The sequence below is a fragment of the Ambystoma mexicanum genome, chromosome 6p, assembly GCF_040938575.1.
Source record: "Ambystoma mexicanum isolate Mex_15411 chromosome 6p, UKY_AmexF1_1, whole genome shotgun sequence".
Taxonomy (NCBI): Eukaryota; Metazoa; Chordata; class Amphibia; order Caudata; family Ambystomatidae; genus Ambystoma; species Ambystoma mexicanum.
In genome coordinates this window covers 112,008,683-112,021,925 of record NC_090935.1, presented here as the reverse complement: position 1 = coordinate 112,021,925, position 13,243 = coordinate 112,008,683, and the positions used below count along the sequence as shown (strand labels likewise).

The 13,243-nt window shown below is 44.6% G+C and overlaps 1 protein-coding gene across 1 annotated transcript in view; it reads right to left on the bottom strand.

Moving 5' to 3' along the window:
• The window catches only part of STOML2 (stomatin like 2), a 392,482-nt gene that overhangs the window by 207,393 nt on the left and 171,846 nt on the right, over window positions 1-13,243 (bottom strand). Inside the window, exons 6-7 of the mRNA XM_069626806.1 lie at window positions 11,873-12,007; window positions 5,422-5,566 (exon numbers count right to left, since the gene is read on the bottom strand). Coding sequence (XP_069482907.1) covers window positions 5,422-5,566; window positions 11,873-12,007 — 280 coding nt within the window. The remainder of the gene's footprint in view (window positions 1-5,421; window positions 5,567-11,872; window positions 12,008-13,243) is intronic.

The window sequence follows — 13,243 nt, the reverse complement described above, 5'->3', positions numbered from 1 at the left end:
GCAGCAACAATAGACACTTATTGCCAAAAAGTTGTCAGAGGATAACTTTTAAAAGACACTATGGTGGAGTCTAAAATAATGACACCCATAAAAAGAGTACAAGATTCTGTGAGTGTAGGAAAAGGTTCCCAGTCAGAGATATAAGGAAAAATAAACTACCAGTTTGTTTGTTTATTTTTAATGCGCACCAAGACCCGGAGGTTGGAGAGCGCAGCAGTAAGAAGATGCAAGGCTTACAAGTTACACATTTTACACGTTACAGAATAGGGCACAGCAATACAAATAAATTTACAATCAATGTTGCTATTGCGATAATGTTACATGGCAGTGTAGCAATGCTACAATGCAAGTTCAAACTATACAAGAAAAATACAATCTATACAAGAAATATACAATGCTTCTTTGACTAAGTCTAAAACAGCGTTGGTACTAGGGTGGAAGAAGGGGTCTAGGGATCATTGACATTGATGTAATTAATGTAGTTCTTTCTAAGGAGTAGGTAAGATTGGTCTACTCTCAATTTATAAGGCAAGGCGTTCCACAGTTTAGCAGCCTTCACTGGAAAGCTATTACCTCCAATCTTAGTCTGTAACTTGGAACCACAAGGAAATTGGTATTTGCCGTACTTGTCGGTCTAGTGGATGTTCTTCTAGTTAATTTATCCATGATGTAGCTAGGGGCAGCGTTATTAAGAGCCTTGTGCATCAAGGAGAACATTTTTAACTGTATTTTATTGTTGGTTGAGAGCCATTTTTGTTGGCGTCTAGTGGAGGAGATATGTACTCTTATTTATACCAAGCGCAGCTCTTAGGGCATTATTTTGTAAAGTTTGTAGCCTCTGGATGGTAGCTTTGCTAGCACCACTGTAAAGGGCATTGCAGTAATAGAGTCTGGATAGGATTAGGGCTCCGGCCAGAATCGAGCAACTGTCGTTAGAAAGGAAGGGCTTGCCCACTCTTGTTAACTTGCAAGTGTAGGCAGTGGTCGTGGTCAGAGATTTCACCCGTTTGTCAAAAGACATGGTTGAATCCAGGTAAAAACCAAGGGTTTTTACTTCCTTGCATACATTTATGATGTTGCCCTCGATATTGAATGAGGCATATTCTTGTCCTAGTTTATTGATGTTGGAGTGCGTGCCCAGGATTATTAACTCTGTCTTATCATCATTCAGGCATAAGCCATGTGTAGCCATCCATGCCTGAATGAGGAGAAATACCCTATTCACCAACTCCAGATCCCTCCTATGATCCCCAGAAAGCAGGAGGAGAATCTGTGCATCATCTGCATAGTTAGTGTAGGTGATACCCAGAAGGTCCAAATCATCGAATAAGGGTTTGGTGAAGATGTTATATAGAGTGGGGGAGACACAAGAGCCCTGAGGGACACCACACAGGATAGGTGTAGGATCCGCTGCTGCCGAAGGGGAGAACACTCTCAATAGTTCTCTCGCTCAGGAAGGATTCAATCCATCTGATGGCCTCCGGAGAGAAGTGAGCTGCTGAGTCCAGGTGTTTGCAGAGGACTTATGGTCCACAAGATCAAATGCAGCTGAGAGATCAAGTAAGAGGAGTAGTGCTGTCTTCCCCTTATCTCTCAGCTCGTCAATTTGGGTTTTTAAATCGATTAAGGCAGTTTCCGTCCCATGTAGTGGACGGAAGTCACATTGTCTAGCTCCTAAGAGTTTATGTAGTTCCAGGTGCCTTTGAATCTGCGTATTATAAGCTACTTTGTCCAGTATTTTAAGTAAAAATGGTGCTGTAGTAATAGGACGGTAATTGGTGGGGATGAGAGGATCCAATGTCTGCTTTTTGAGGTTTGGGTGCACCCAGGATTGTTTTAGATTGGCAGGAATAGTACCGGAAGAGAAGGAGACGTTGATCAATTTGGAGATGAAAGGTCACTGGCAGCGTCTTTTATTATCTGTGCAGGGCAGATGTCACCTTTACAATTTGAAGGTTTAAGGGATGGGTTGATTTTTTCTACCTCTAAGGTAGAGATTTTAGAAAAGTAGAATTTATTAGTTTGGCTAGTACGTGTATCAGTAGATGGTGAGATTCTGGATAGGTGCTGTGAGTTCAGAGTATCTTTTTTAAGTAGTATTTTAATTTGGAGTATATCTATTTTGTTTGCTAGCGCATGTTGGATGTTCGCACACCAGATCTTGTCCTTGAAGCATATATCAGGTGTGGCAATTGGTGTCTCCAATTCCTTCAGTATGGAGAAGAGTTCTTTCATGCTTGAATTAGAAGTGGCAATGCGTTCACTGTAGGAGTTCCGTTTGGCTAAGCAAACTTCACTCTTATATTGCCGGGAGATGGACGTTAGGTTAGCTTTATTCTCATTGGAAGGGCATTGTGTCTCCATGCGGTTGCGCATTTTCTTTTCATGAGACGTAGGTTCTTTAGTTCAGGTGTTAACTATTTGTTTAGGTAGGCTTTGCTTGTTCTGAGTTTAAGTGGGGCCATTTTATTCATAGTAGCAAGCATGCTTTGTTGTATTCATGGACCAATGTACTCTGGTCCAAGTTGTCTGGCAATGCATTTAGGGTAGGAAGGATAGCAGGGACCACTTTGTCTGCTGTAATGTTCTTTTTATTTCTAGTTAAACATGGTGGAGCCATTGGCGGGGCCATAGGAGTGTGTCTAGGAGTTAAAACATTAAAAGACACAAGTGAATGGTCTGTCCAAGATTGAGGCAAGATGAAGGAGATGGCTGCTGTGCAGTTGTCATCGGCTACCCAGTCTAATATTCTACCCTTCATATGGGTAGGATTGAGTCAATCCTAGTGTGTGGATGGTGTTGGCTATGTCCGTGGCATACTCATCCGCTGGATCATTATAGCCTAGATTGAAATCACCTAGAAGCAGTAGATGGGAGATAGTTTTCACGTTATTAGATAGATGAATAGTAAGTGTCTGGGAATTGTTTATCGAGAGTTTAGCAGTGAGGATTTCACACGATTGCAAGGTAATAGAGGGGATTAATCTTAGAGATAGGCTTATTCTCGATATGATAGCGATTTCACCGCCTCGAGTGCCATCACAGTCTTGCCTGGAAATTGTATAGTCGTCAGGGATAGCTAGCAAGTGCCGGTCCTGCGGCATTATGTAGCCAGGTCTCTTATCGCGAGGTCCAAATTACCTTCTATAATTAGGTCGGCGATGTCTAGAGCATGGGCAACAAGCGATGTCGCGTTAAGGAGTGCTCCTTTAAAGGAGTGAGTTTCCGTAGCAGTTGTAACCTGACCAAGGATAGGTGTATTGGTGACCTTAGGCTTAGACTTATGTCTTATTGATCGGAAGGCGTTCAGGGTAGGAGCAGGTAGGGAGGAGGGGCTCTTAGTATGGTTGGGTTTCGTTCTCTGTAGCAACTGGTCTTCAGGTTAGTGGGTAGGAGTAATCTAGTAAGTGGCTCATGCAATTTAGGGAGCCTGGCCCCGAGTTTAGAGTTTCTGTTGGTTGCAGTGCATATGCAACCGGCCCTATAGCACCAGGGTGTTTTGAGCTGATGGTACTCAGGTCAATGGTAACTATATTAGGTAGGGGAGGTGAGGTAGGTTCTGTCTCTAGTGGGGGCAACGTAATGTATGATTCCTGGCTATAGGTATCACTTGCAGGGAATGTGATTGCAATGATAAAGCTTAGCATTATAGCAGCTTGGTTAAGTACGTTATATTATACTTGGGGTAGGGGATGATGCAGAGTCCTCATATGCGTAGTCGTATATAGGTGCACATAGAGGATAGATTGCAGTAAGATAGACAGTGCTTTGGGCACTTATGTGTGCAAATAGAGGCATGAATACAGCACACACAGGCGGTTGCGGCTTTGTACAACGCATACCATACGTGGGAAGAATCTACTAGCAATATCACTTTACACAGCTTACAAATGGATCACAGATTTTGTAGTAGCGCCTAGATTCAAAAGTCCATACATGAGCAGAATCTACTAGCAATAACACTTTACACTAATTACTAATAGGTAACAAATTTGTAGCAGCGCCTAGATTCAAAAGTCCATGCGTGCGCAAAAAACTACTAGCAATAACACTTTGCACTGATTAATAAATAGGTAGCAAATTTGTAGCAGCGCCTAGATTCGAAGGTCCATAGGTGAGCAAGGTCTTCTGGCAATAGTAACGTGCAATAGGTACAGTTAAGTAGTGGCACCTAAGTTCGGCATCTATCTATACACAATCTTTAAGCGATAGTACGGTAGTCGGTGGGCTCAGTCAATATAACAGACCTTAGATTCCGATGCACATGCACAACTATACGTGTAATGAAGACAATTTACCTATATGTAGAGGCACATTGACACATAGGAGAAGAGATAGTATAGCGCCAATTTGTGAGGTACAGTTTGTACCTTTTTGGTGAATTGGCGGGGGGTCATGCCCTAGGCTCTGGACAGACGGTAGTCTTGGATATAGGCTGGAGAGGCCAGTCAGAATGCTGCTAAAGCTGGCCAAGGAGGTAGCACTGTCTGTTCAATAATACAGCCACGGTCGGCCATCTTTGGCAGGGGTCTATCTAACAATTTTGGTGCGACTTCCTGCGACCATGGCGGTGCAGGCATGGTATTTATTTATTATTATTTTATTTCAGGTGCTGATGAAGGCGGGGTGCCGCAATGAAATTCGTAGCATTCTGCCACTATGGTGAGCGTGGATAGGGAACTTTCTGAAGGGAGATGCTGGCCTGTCTTGGATAGACAGGCTTAGGCAGTGAGAGCTCCCAATAAGTATGGTCAGGGATAACCGGAGCTAACACGGCCTTTTCCCTGGCCTTCTCCCACAGCCGGCTTCCGCCTGCCGGTGCTGGGGGTGTGCTCAAGGGCTGGGAGGTTGCTTGGCAACCAGATGCGGCCTTGCTTCAGTGCCGCGATGCGCCCGCCATTTTGGAACAGGCGGCGCTCACTTTCAACAAGGCACGATAGTTAAATAAATATCAAATCTCGCAGTAGCGTTGGGCTGTGATGACCATTAAAATCAAAAAGTTCTGGGGTTGACACAGGTTAGGAAGATTGATCATTACTATGAAAATCTTACCCAACATAACAGATGTAAAACGGGGCGTGGGGACACAGAAGGACCAATGAATACATGCAGTCAGGTAACTTCTTCATTTCTACAGTTACTGTAAGTTAAAATAAGGCAAGTATGACAACAAAGCTATGGCCACATCGCCATACATGCCGACTTCACCTACTACGGTGAACTTCGGAATGTCGGTATACGGAGTGGGTTAGGAATAGGGCTCTGAGTCAAAGCTGAGGGGTTCGAGAAAAGCACTTTAAAAACAGCCTTGGAGACAGGGATGGCTGCTAGACTTTAAGGAAACAGATGATCAAACACAATTTTCACACTCAGTTGCACATACCATATCAGTGGTATATACATTGATAAAAGAAGCCTTACCAGCAGCTCTGTTGATCTGTTCTGCTTTCTCTCCTTCAGATGCCAGAACCTGGGCACGCTTACGGCCTTCTGCCACATTGATAGCGGATTCTCTTGCTCCTTCTGAGTCAAGTACCACAGCTCGCTTTCTTCGCTCCGCCTCTACCTAAAAACAGACACAGACTTCTACAGAACTGAACCAACTACCTAATCAAAACAAGAATTACACCTACCAGTGCCCAACATGTTTGTGGCGTGCAGTGGTGCACAGCACAGAGCAACGACTCTGCTCAGCCATATCTAGACTAGTATTACTTTCCAATTTATTGAAGAAAGAACATAGTGCCTCAAACAGTACATAAGGTCACATGTTGGGCAGCCCATTACTGGATGCGTTTCAGTAGTTCAGCATTGAACAAATGGACAGGGAGGTACAACTTTAATGGATAAAGCATATATACGCACATCTAGTTTACAGTTGGGTATGGTTGAGGGTTGGGTGGCAATTGCGCAAAGGGTTATGTTGTGGGCTCCTTTGATGGATACAAGTTTAAAGTGACATTAAAGCCTGTCAATGTGTGGATGCTATTGACAGATATAGGTAGTGCCAGTGGTGGTGGTTGCACTACTGGAGGGCTCAGGCGCATGAGCAACAGGAGCAGCACAGTGTGGACAGAGAAAGGTAAGGTTAAGGAGGGCTAAGGATCGGAAAGAGCAAAAATGGAAGAACTTTTTTTTTTTTTTTTTTTTTTAATCGGGAGAGACAGCCATCCAGAAAGTTAGGGTTAATGAACGGATAGAGTTAAAGAATAAAAGGAGGCATTTAAAAAGGCAGAGATTTTGCATGAGACTATCACCCATATGGAGGCAGTTAGTGCACATAGGTGAGGATAGTGGAAGGTTACAGAGTGTGCAGTTAGCAAACTTTGGTAGAGGGGGAGTGTGAGAAACCTAGGGGTTCTCCCCATGTGGATCCCAAGAATCCTCTATTCAGGTGACCAGGGCTCGGCCATCGCCTTAGGATCCAGACCCTGTGGGTGGACCAGTGCAGGAGGATCACCTGGGTAGGGAAATCTGGGGTTGCATCAAGGGGTGTTCCCTGGGCGAGAGGCGCTAACCTCACGTCTCGATAAGCGAGGAAGGTAAAGTCACAGAAGATTTTGTGGGGTGTTGTCATTCAGACCCCGTCTTACCCCTCGACTTCCTCACAAAAGGAAAAAAGAGAAAGAAATCTACGGCTAAGGGTAAAACAAACCTTTCCTTTCCGACTGCCTTTCCCAAATAATGTACTAAAATAGGAACAACTACCCATCCATTTTCGTTACCCTGATATTCCCCATCAGGAGAAGTTAGGAACACCACTCCTTTACTATCATACACAAAACTGTAGCCCTGAGGTGAGAATAGCGCCTACTTATTGTTAAGGAGAATTCTCATTTCTGTGATAATTCCCTTCAACCTTCGAGAACCCGAGCTCTTTAGCTGGACTTTATGACTTTTTAATTTTCACCCTGGAGTGAGTGAGCCCTCTTCCTCACTCTCTCATGTGTTTTGACCTGATTTGGATTATTTGTTTCCTTTGTTTTTGGAGTTTGACAAAGTCCATAGGCATCTACGTTTTGTATGGTGACACACAGCACCTTCAGTGCAGTGTCACTGAGAAGTCCTTTGGATTTCTCTTAAGGTTTAAATATTTTTTCTTGTGTGAACTACCGTTCCCAAGAAATAGTAAAGTAAAATTGAATTTACTTACCTTTTCTCTTTGTAGGTCCAGCACACACCATTTTATGTGGGGTCTGGGGGGTTACCTAGTAGCTCCTTATCCTACTCTCTCATGTCAATCAAGAGTTGCATGTTACCCTCCCGACTTTAAATGGCTGGTGGCAGTGTTTTAATTTTCCTACCATTGTGCTTTTCTACCGCAGGCTGAACCCTCAGCTGCAGTATAGCACCCATGAGTGACCATTTTGTCAAAATGGTCCCGGACGTCTTTTTTCGTCATTTCCTGTTTGTGAGGTCTTTCTTGGGGTTTACTCTGTGTGTTGAGGCAGATTTGAGCCCTTTGTTCGTTTTGCCTTTGGCAGGCTTCAGCCCTGAAGCCTGCCACTGGCTCCAGTGTCTGGAAAGGCAGGATGGGAGAGGTTCCCGAAATGCCCCCGTCCTTTGTCTCTAGGAATTCCTGAATACAATCAGTCCTGATTGGCTGGCTGGCTGGCTGGCCTTTCAGGACAGCCACCATGCTGTGTGATTGACAGCCTAGGCTGTGCATGAATGGGAGAAACCTGCTTAAAAGTTGAGGGTTTTGGGACTGTAGTCAGAGTCGACCACTGGGAGAAACAACAGACGAAGAAACCGTGAAAAAAGCTTGCTTCAGTCTCCTGGACCTTCGAATTGCCCGGTGAAACCCTGCTGCTGTGCTGAAACTTTTTTAATTCGACAGATAAGCTCCGGAAGGGACGATTCTTCCCTTGGGTAATTGGGACCAACTAACCCCAAGACGAACTCCACTGGACCATCTTCCCCGACTGGCTGTACTTCTTTGCTGCTGCAAGAAACTAGTGCCACAGGGTCGAGAAATCTGTAGTAGAGTGCAACGTCTGAAATCTGGCCAGAAGCTGCAGGAGTCTCCCAAGGACCCTGCAGAAGCATGACGACCAGAGCTTGAGTCCCCTCATCAGAGTGTAGGACCTAAGCAGTTAAGGAAGCCCAACCGGTATCCGGGATCCGCGACAGTGCGGTTTACCAAGCGCTGAAACCGCAAAGGCTGCTGAACCGAAAAGAGCCTGTAGCTGCCGACAACCTCCAAATTGCCGCCGCAGGACCCTCCAGACATACTCCCTCTTGTGCCCTGGACTGAGGCCCAGGAGAACAGGGCCTGCATCGCTGTACCAGGACAGAATCCAGTTGGACCACTCTTCTTCAAACCAGAGGTACTGTTTAGACTTGGGGTACTTATCTCATCGTCTTTGAGATGGCTTTTCTCAGTTGAGACTTGCATTGGCTTACCTTTAGAGTTGAGTGCAACTCTGCTTTTCACAGGATGAACAGCTTGTAACCCTACAAGTGATTTTTCTACAACTCTCTGTGTGCAAGACCTTTTATCTAAGAAGTGCCTCAGCTCCAGTGATCCAAGAGCCTTTTGCCTGTTCGGCTCCCTGCAGACTCTTCTAGCCCATTGACTTTGATATTGTTTGTCTCTCAGAAGTAGTAACTTGTTTTAGACTGCTATTGCTGGGAAAAACTTGTCTAGATGTCATTGGAAGATTTAGTTGTTCTCACATGTACTGAGAAGCTGTTTATCTCATCTACTTCCCTAAACCTTTCCGTTCTGCAACCGCTGAATCTGCAAAGTATAACTAGTGTGATATATAAATGCAATTACTGTCTTTGTGAATGAAGTCACCAACGGGTGTAGGAATTGTGTAAAAAGCATATTTTAAGAGTATCCACCAACTTGTTTTGATTCTGAAAAGTATTTTTAAAGTAAGTTTACAGTGTTACAACGAATTGCCTTTTTAAAGAATGCGTATTTAAAAAATGTTGTTAATTAAATACATAACTATTTAGAACAGAAACCTTGAGTGTAAGTGTTACTTGGCTACTTGTATTTACAGATTTCATTTGTACTGCTCTACAGCTCACATTTACCCCTCTTGAGGTAGGCCTGGCTGCTCAGTCACACTACCAAATTGTGTAGTACAGCCCTATGCCAAAAGGTGGGTTACCTAATACCAATACCAAGCAGATAGGTCTTGTGTGACTGCACCAATTCTTACCCAACACCCTGTAAGGGAGGCATGGTATCAAAAGTGAAGACCGACACGGGATTCAATGTTCAAGGGGGTTTATTGAACAATAAGGATTGCAAAAACGCCTATCTGGTGACTTGAATCACAAGGACAGTAATGGCATTTATGTATCTCACTAGTATACTTTCCAGATTCCGAGGTTGCAGAAAGGAAAGGTTAGGGAAGGAAAAAGGTTAGACAGTTTCTCAGGATATGTGAGGACAACTAAATCTTCCAATGAAATCTAAATAAGCCTTTCCCAACAGTATACACCAGGCTACCACCTATGAGGGACAAACAGTATCAAAGTCAATGGACTAGTAGAGTCTCCAGGGAAACAGGACAGCCAAAGTAATTTGGGACACAGTCTATGGATCTGCTGCAGTTGTTGAATCAAAGTCTTGCACAAAGTTAAAGAGTTTGTAGAAAAATCACTTGTAGGGTCACAAGCTGTCAAGCCTGTGAGAAGAGAGTTGAAGCCCACTCTAAAAGGTAAGCCAAAGCAATTCCCAACTGAGAAAACCGTGGATAAAAGGCAATGAGGTATGTACCCCAAGCCTAAACAGTACCTCTGGTTAGAAGGAGAGTGGTCCAGCTGGATTCTGTCTTGCAATAGCGATGCAGACCTTTGTTCCTGAGCCTAAGTCGTGGGGACAAGAGGGAGGATGTCTGTAGGGCTTTGGCAGCAGTACTTGGGATGTTGTCGGAGCTACGGGCGCTTTTTTCAGTTCAGCAGCACTTTGCGGTTTCAGCGCTTAGCAAACAGCACTGTTGCGGATCTTGGACACCGGTTTGACTCTTTGCTCCCTCGGTCCTGCACTCCGTTGAGGGGACTCTGGATCTAGAGGCCCTGCTTCTGGAGGATCATTAGGAGTCTCCTGGAGCTTCTAGCCAGATTCATTCAGCGACAAGGCGTTGCACTCTACTACAGACGCTCGACCCTGGCATTGGTTCTCACAGCAACGAAGAACCACAGCCAGTCGGCGATGGTGGTACAGTGGAGTTAGTCTTGGGGTTAGTTGGTCCCACTAACCTAAGTGGAGAAGTCGTTCCATCCGGAGCTTCTCTGTCGGGGTGAAACAGGAGTTCAGCACAGTAGCAGGGATTCACCGGGCAATTCAAAGGTCCAGGAGGTTGCAGCAAGCTTCGTTCACGGTTTCATCACTTGTTTCTCCCAGTGGTCGGCTCTGCCTGTAGTCCCAAAACCATCGCCTTTTAAGCAGGTTTCTTCCATTCATGCACAGCCTAAGCTGTCAATCACACAGCAGGGTGGCTGTCCTGAAAGGACAGCCAGCCAATCAGGACTAGTTGTATTCAGGCATTCCTAGAGACTAAAGACAGGGGAGTTTCGGAATCCTCCCTCACATCCTGTCCTTCCAGACACACTGGAGCCAGAGGCGGGCTTCAGGGCTGAAGCCCGGCAAAGGCAAAACAAAGGGCTAAAATCTGTCTCAAAGCAGAGAGTAAAACCCAAGACCGACCTCACAAACAGATAATGGCGAAAAAAGATGTCAGGGGCCATTTTGACAGAATGGTCTCCCATGGGTGCTGTACTGCAGCTCAGGGTTCAGCCTGCGGTAGAAAAGCACAATGGTAGGAAAAAGTAAACCACTGCCAACAGCCATTTAAAGTAGTGGGGGTAACAAAAATGTTACATGATAACGTAGGTTAAAGGGCTACTAGGTAACCTCCCAGCACTCCACGTAAGATGGTGTGTGCTGGACCTACAAAAAGAAAAAGGTAAGTAAAGTCAATTTCACTTCACTATTCTTGGGAACTGTAGTTCACAAGAAAAGGTATTTAAACCTTATGAGAAATCTAAAGGATTTCTCAGTGACACTGCACTGAAGGTGCTGTGTGTCACCATACGAAAAGCAAATGCCTATGGAGTTTGTCAGACTCTAAAAACATTGAAAACACAAAATCCAAATCAGGAAAAAACAAATGAGAGTGAGAAAAAGGTCTCACTCACCCCAGGGTTCAAATTAAAATGTCCTATGTCCAGCAAAAGATCTGGGGGTCTCCCAAGGTTGAAGGGAATTGGCACAGAAATTAGAATTCTCCCTAACACAGGGAGAATCCCTAAGGAAGGCTAGAGCAATGATCCAGCCTGCTGAGGACCAACATGGAGATTGGAGCCTTAGACGAGTTATAGGTATGGTTGAGGGGGAAGGATGGAATTGTACGGATGTTTAGGAGATGAGCTAGAAAACCATACTCGTGGAGTTAATGAACTAATGCAGGACATGCTTAGCATCAAAAATCCTCAAAGGTTGCAAGACTGAGAAGATCAAGACGAAGGAAAATTGGAGAGAGCTGAAAGGGTAGCGTTTGAGAGGCTAGGAATATGACTTTTGTTCAGAAGAGTTACGCATCAGGCAGCAAAGTGCCATACAGTGAGAAAAGACAGGTAGACAGTTGGTGATGCAAGAGGGTCATTGTGTTAAAAAAGGAAAAGGAAAAACTATTTCAGTATTGTTAGTAAAGAGATGGTATGAGAAGTAAAGTTTGTCAAGAGAGGAACTATATAGTTTGAAGGGAAGTGAGTAGAGGTCAGTCCATGAAGGACACCTGTTGAAAGTGGTGTGGGAAAGGGTGTGCTAGTGTTCCAAAAAGAAATAATTTGCAGAGGCTGCGCATGGTGAGAATTTAAATGGATGAAAATCTGCTACACCCTCACACACCTGCATCTGCATGGACTCCTTGACTCGGGGCGGAACATGGATGTCCTTTATCTCATATCGTAAGCATCGGATCCCCCACACATCTGCAGCCTGATTGATGGCGTCGACAATGTTGGCATTGAGTGACTCTCTTTCCTAAAATGGAAGGGAATAATAGAGAAATCAATAACCATGAGCTGTGTTTGTGTCCCAACCATGGGCGTAATTTTAGGGGGGGGAGCAGGGGTGTTTGTCCCCCCCAATTTTCATGGCACACCATTTTGTGTCCATTCATTTGACTGGGGCACCTTTTCTTCAGATGCCATGTCCCCCCCAACATTTTCAGCAAAGTTACTCCACTGGTCCCAACCTATGCAGCCAATTTTAAGAGCGAAAGACGGAACAGGCCACATATAGCACTGCTGATCCTGCTATAACGATTGAAACATATTTGATAGGCAGGAGCTAAAATCAACTCCTCTTTATTGGCTGTCAAAAAGGAGCACAAGCTACCTTAGGGCAATCAGAAATAAATCCCAAGCATGTTACATACCTAACTTCCACATAAAATGCATACTACACATGATGCTTAATGCTTTAAAATGTCAAGAGGTGTCCTAATGCACCTTTATACAAATCCCTAAACACAGGCTTCATGTTACCCAATTAGACTTTTATGGCACGGGTGGGAATAACGAGTCACAATTAGCACCCAATAATAGTTTGAGCCAAACCTACCAGACACTTTTTGGCTGCAAGCAGGAGATGCATATCTGCCAGCAACTGTAATCCTCATATCAAGGAGAGAGCAGTTTTGTAACCACGGTATTGTGATGCAAGTAAGACCTGCTGATCTTGGTACTCTGAGGGCACCTACAAAAGGAGGCACTGCCACACCTGACATGCTGGGGTCTCAATGCAGGGAGGCTGTGGCAAGAAGGGACATTCTGGTGTTTTCATCCAAGTGGGATGAGACACAAGGAGGTTCCTCTGTGATGGGTAAACAGGACACAATCACTATGGGACCCTCAATAAGGCAGCGTGGGCTTCACCTTCTGCCTTACCAGATGCATGGGTGTAGGCCAGACTTGGCACTTCGAGGGTCACTGCATAAAGCATAGCAGTCCTGTTTTTAATGAAAGAAGGTCTAGGTCAAACTTGCAACTTGTGAGTTCCTAATTAAAGAGGTCCAAGCCATACCTAGCAATGCTGGGATATCAATACAAAGTTAAGCAGATTAACCGTTCTGTGGCATCTGTAAAGTGTGACTAGACATAGCAGAGTTCTTCCATTTTCTAATTAAGGAGGGTGCTGCTCTGGTTTGAGCAATTTCCAGATTCTTGTATAACAGCAATTCTTAATGCACACCTGTGTTAGGGGACTTTCCCTAAT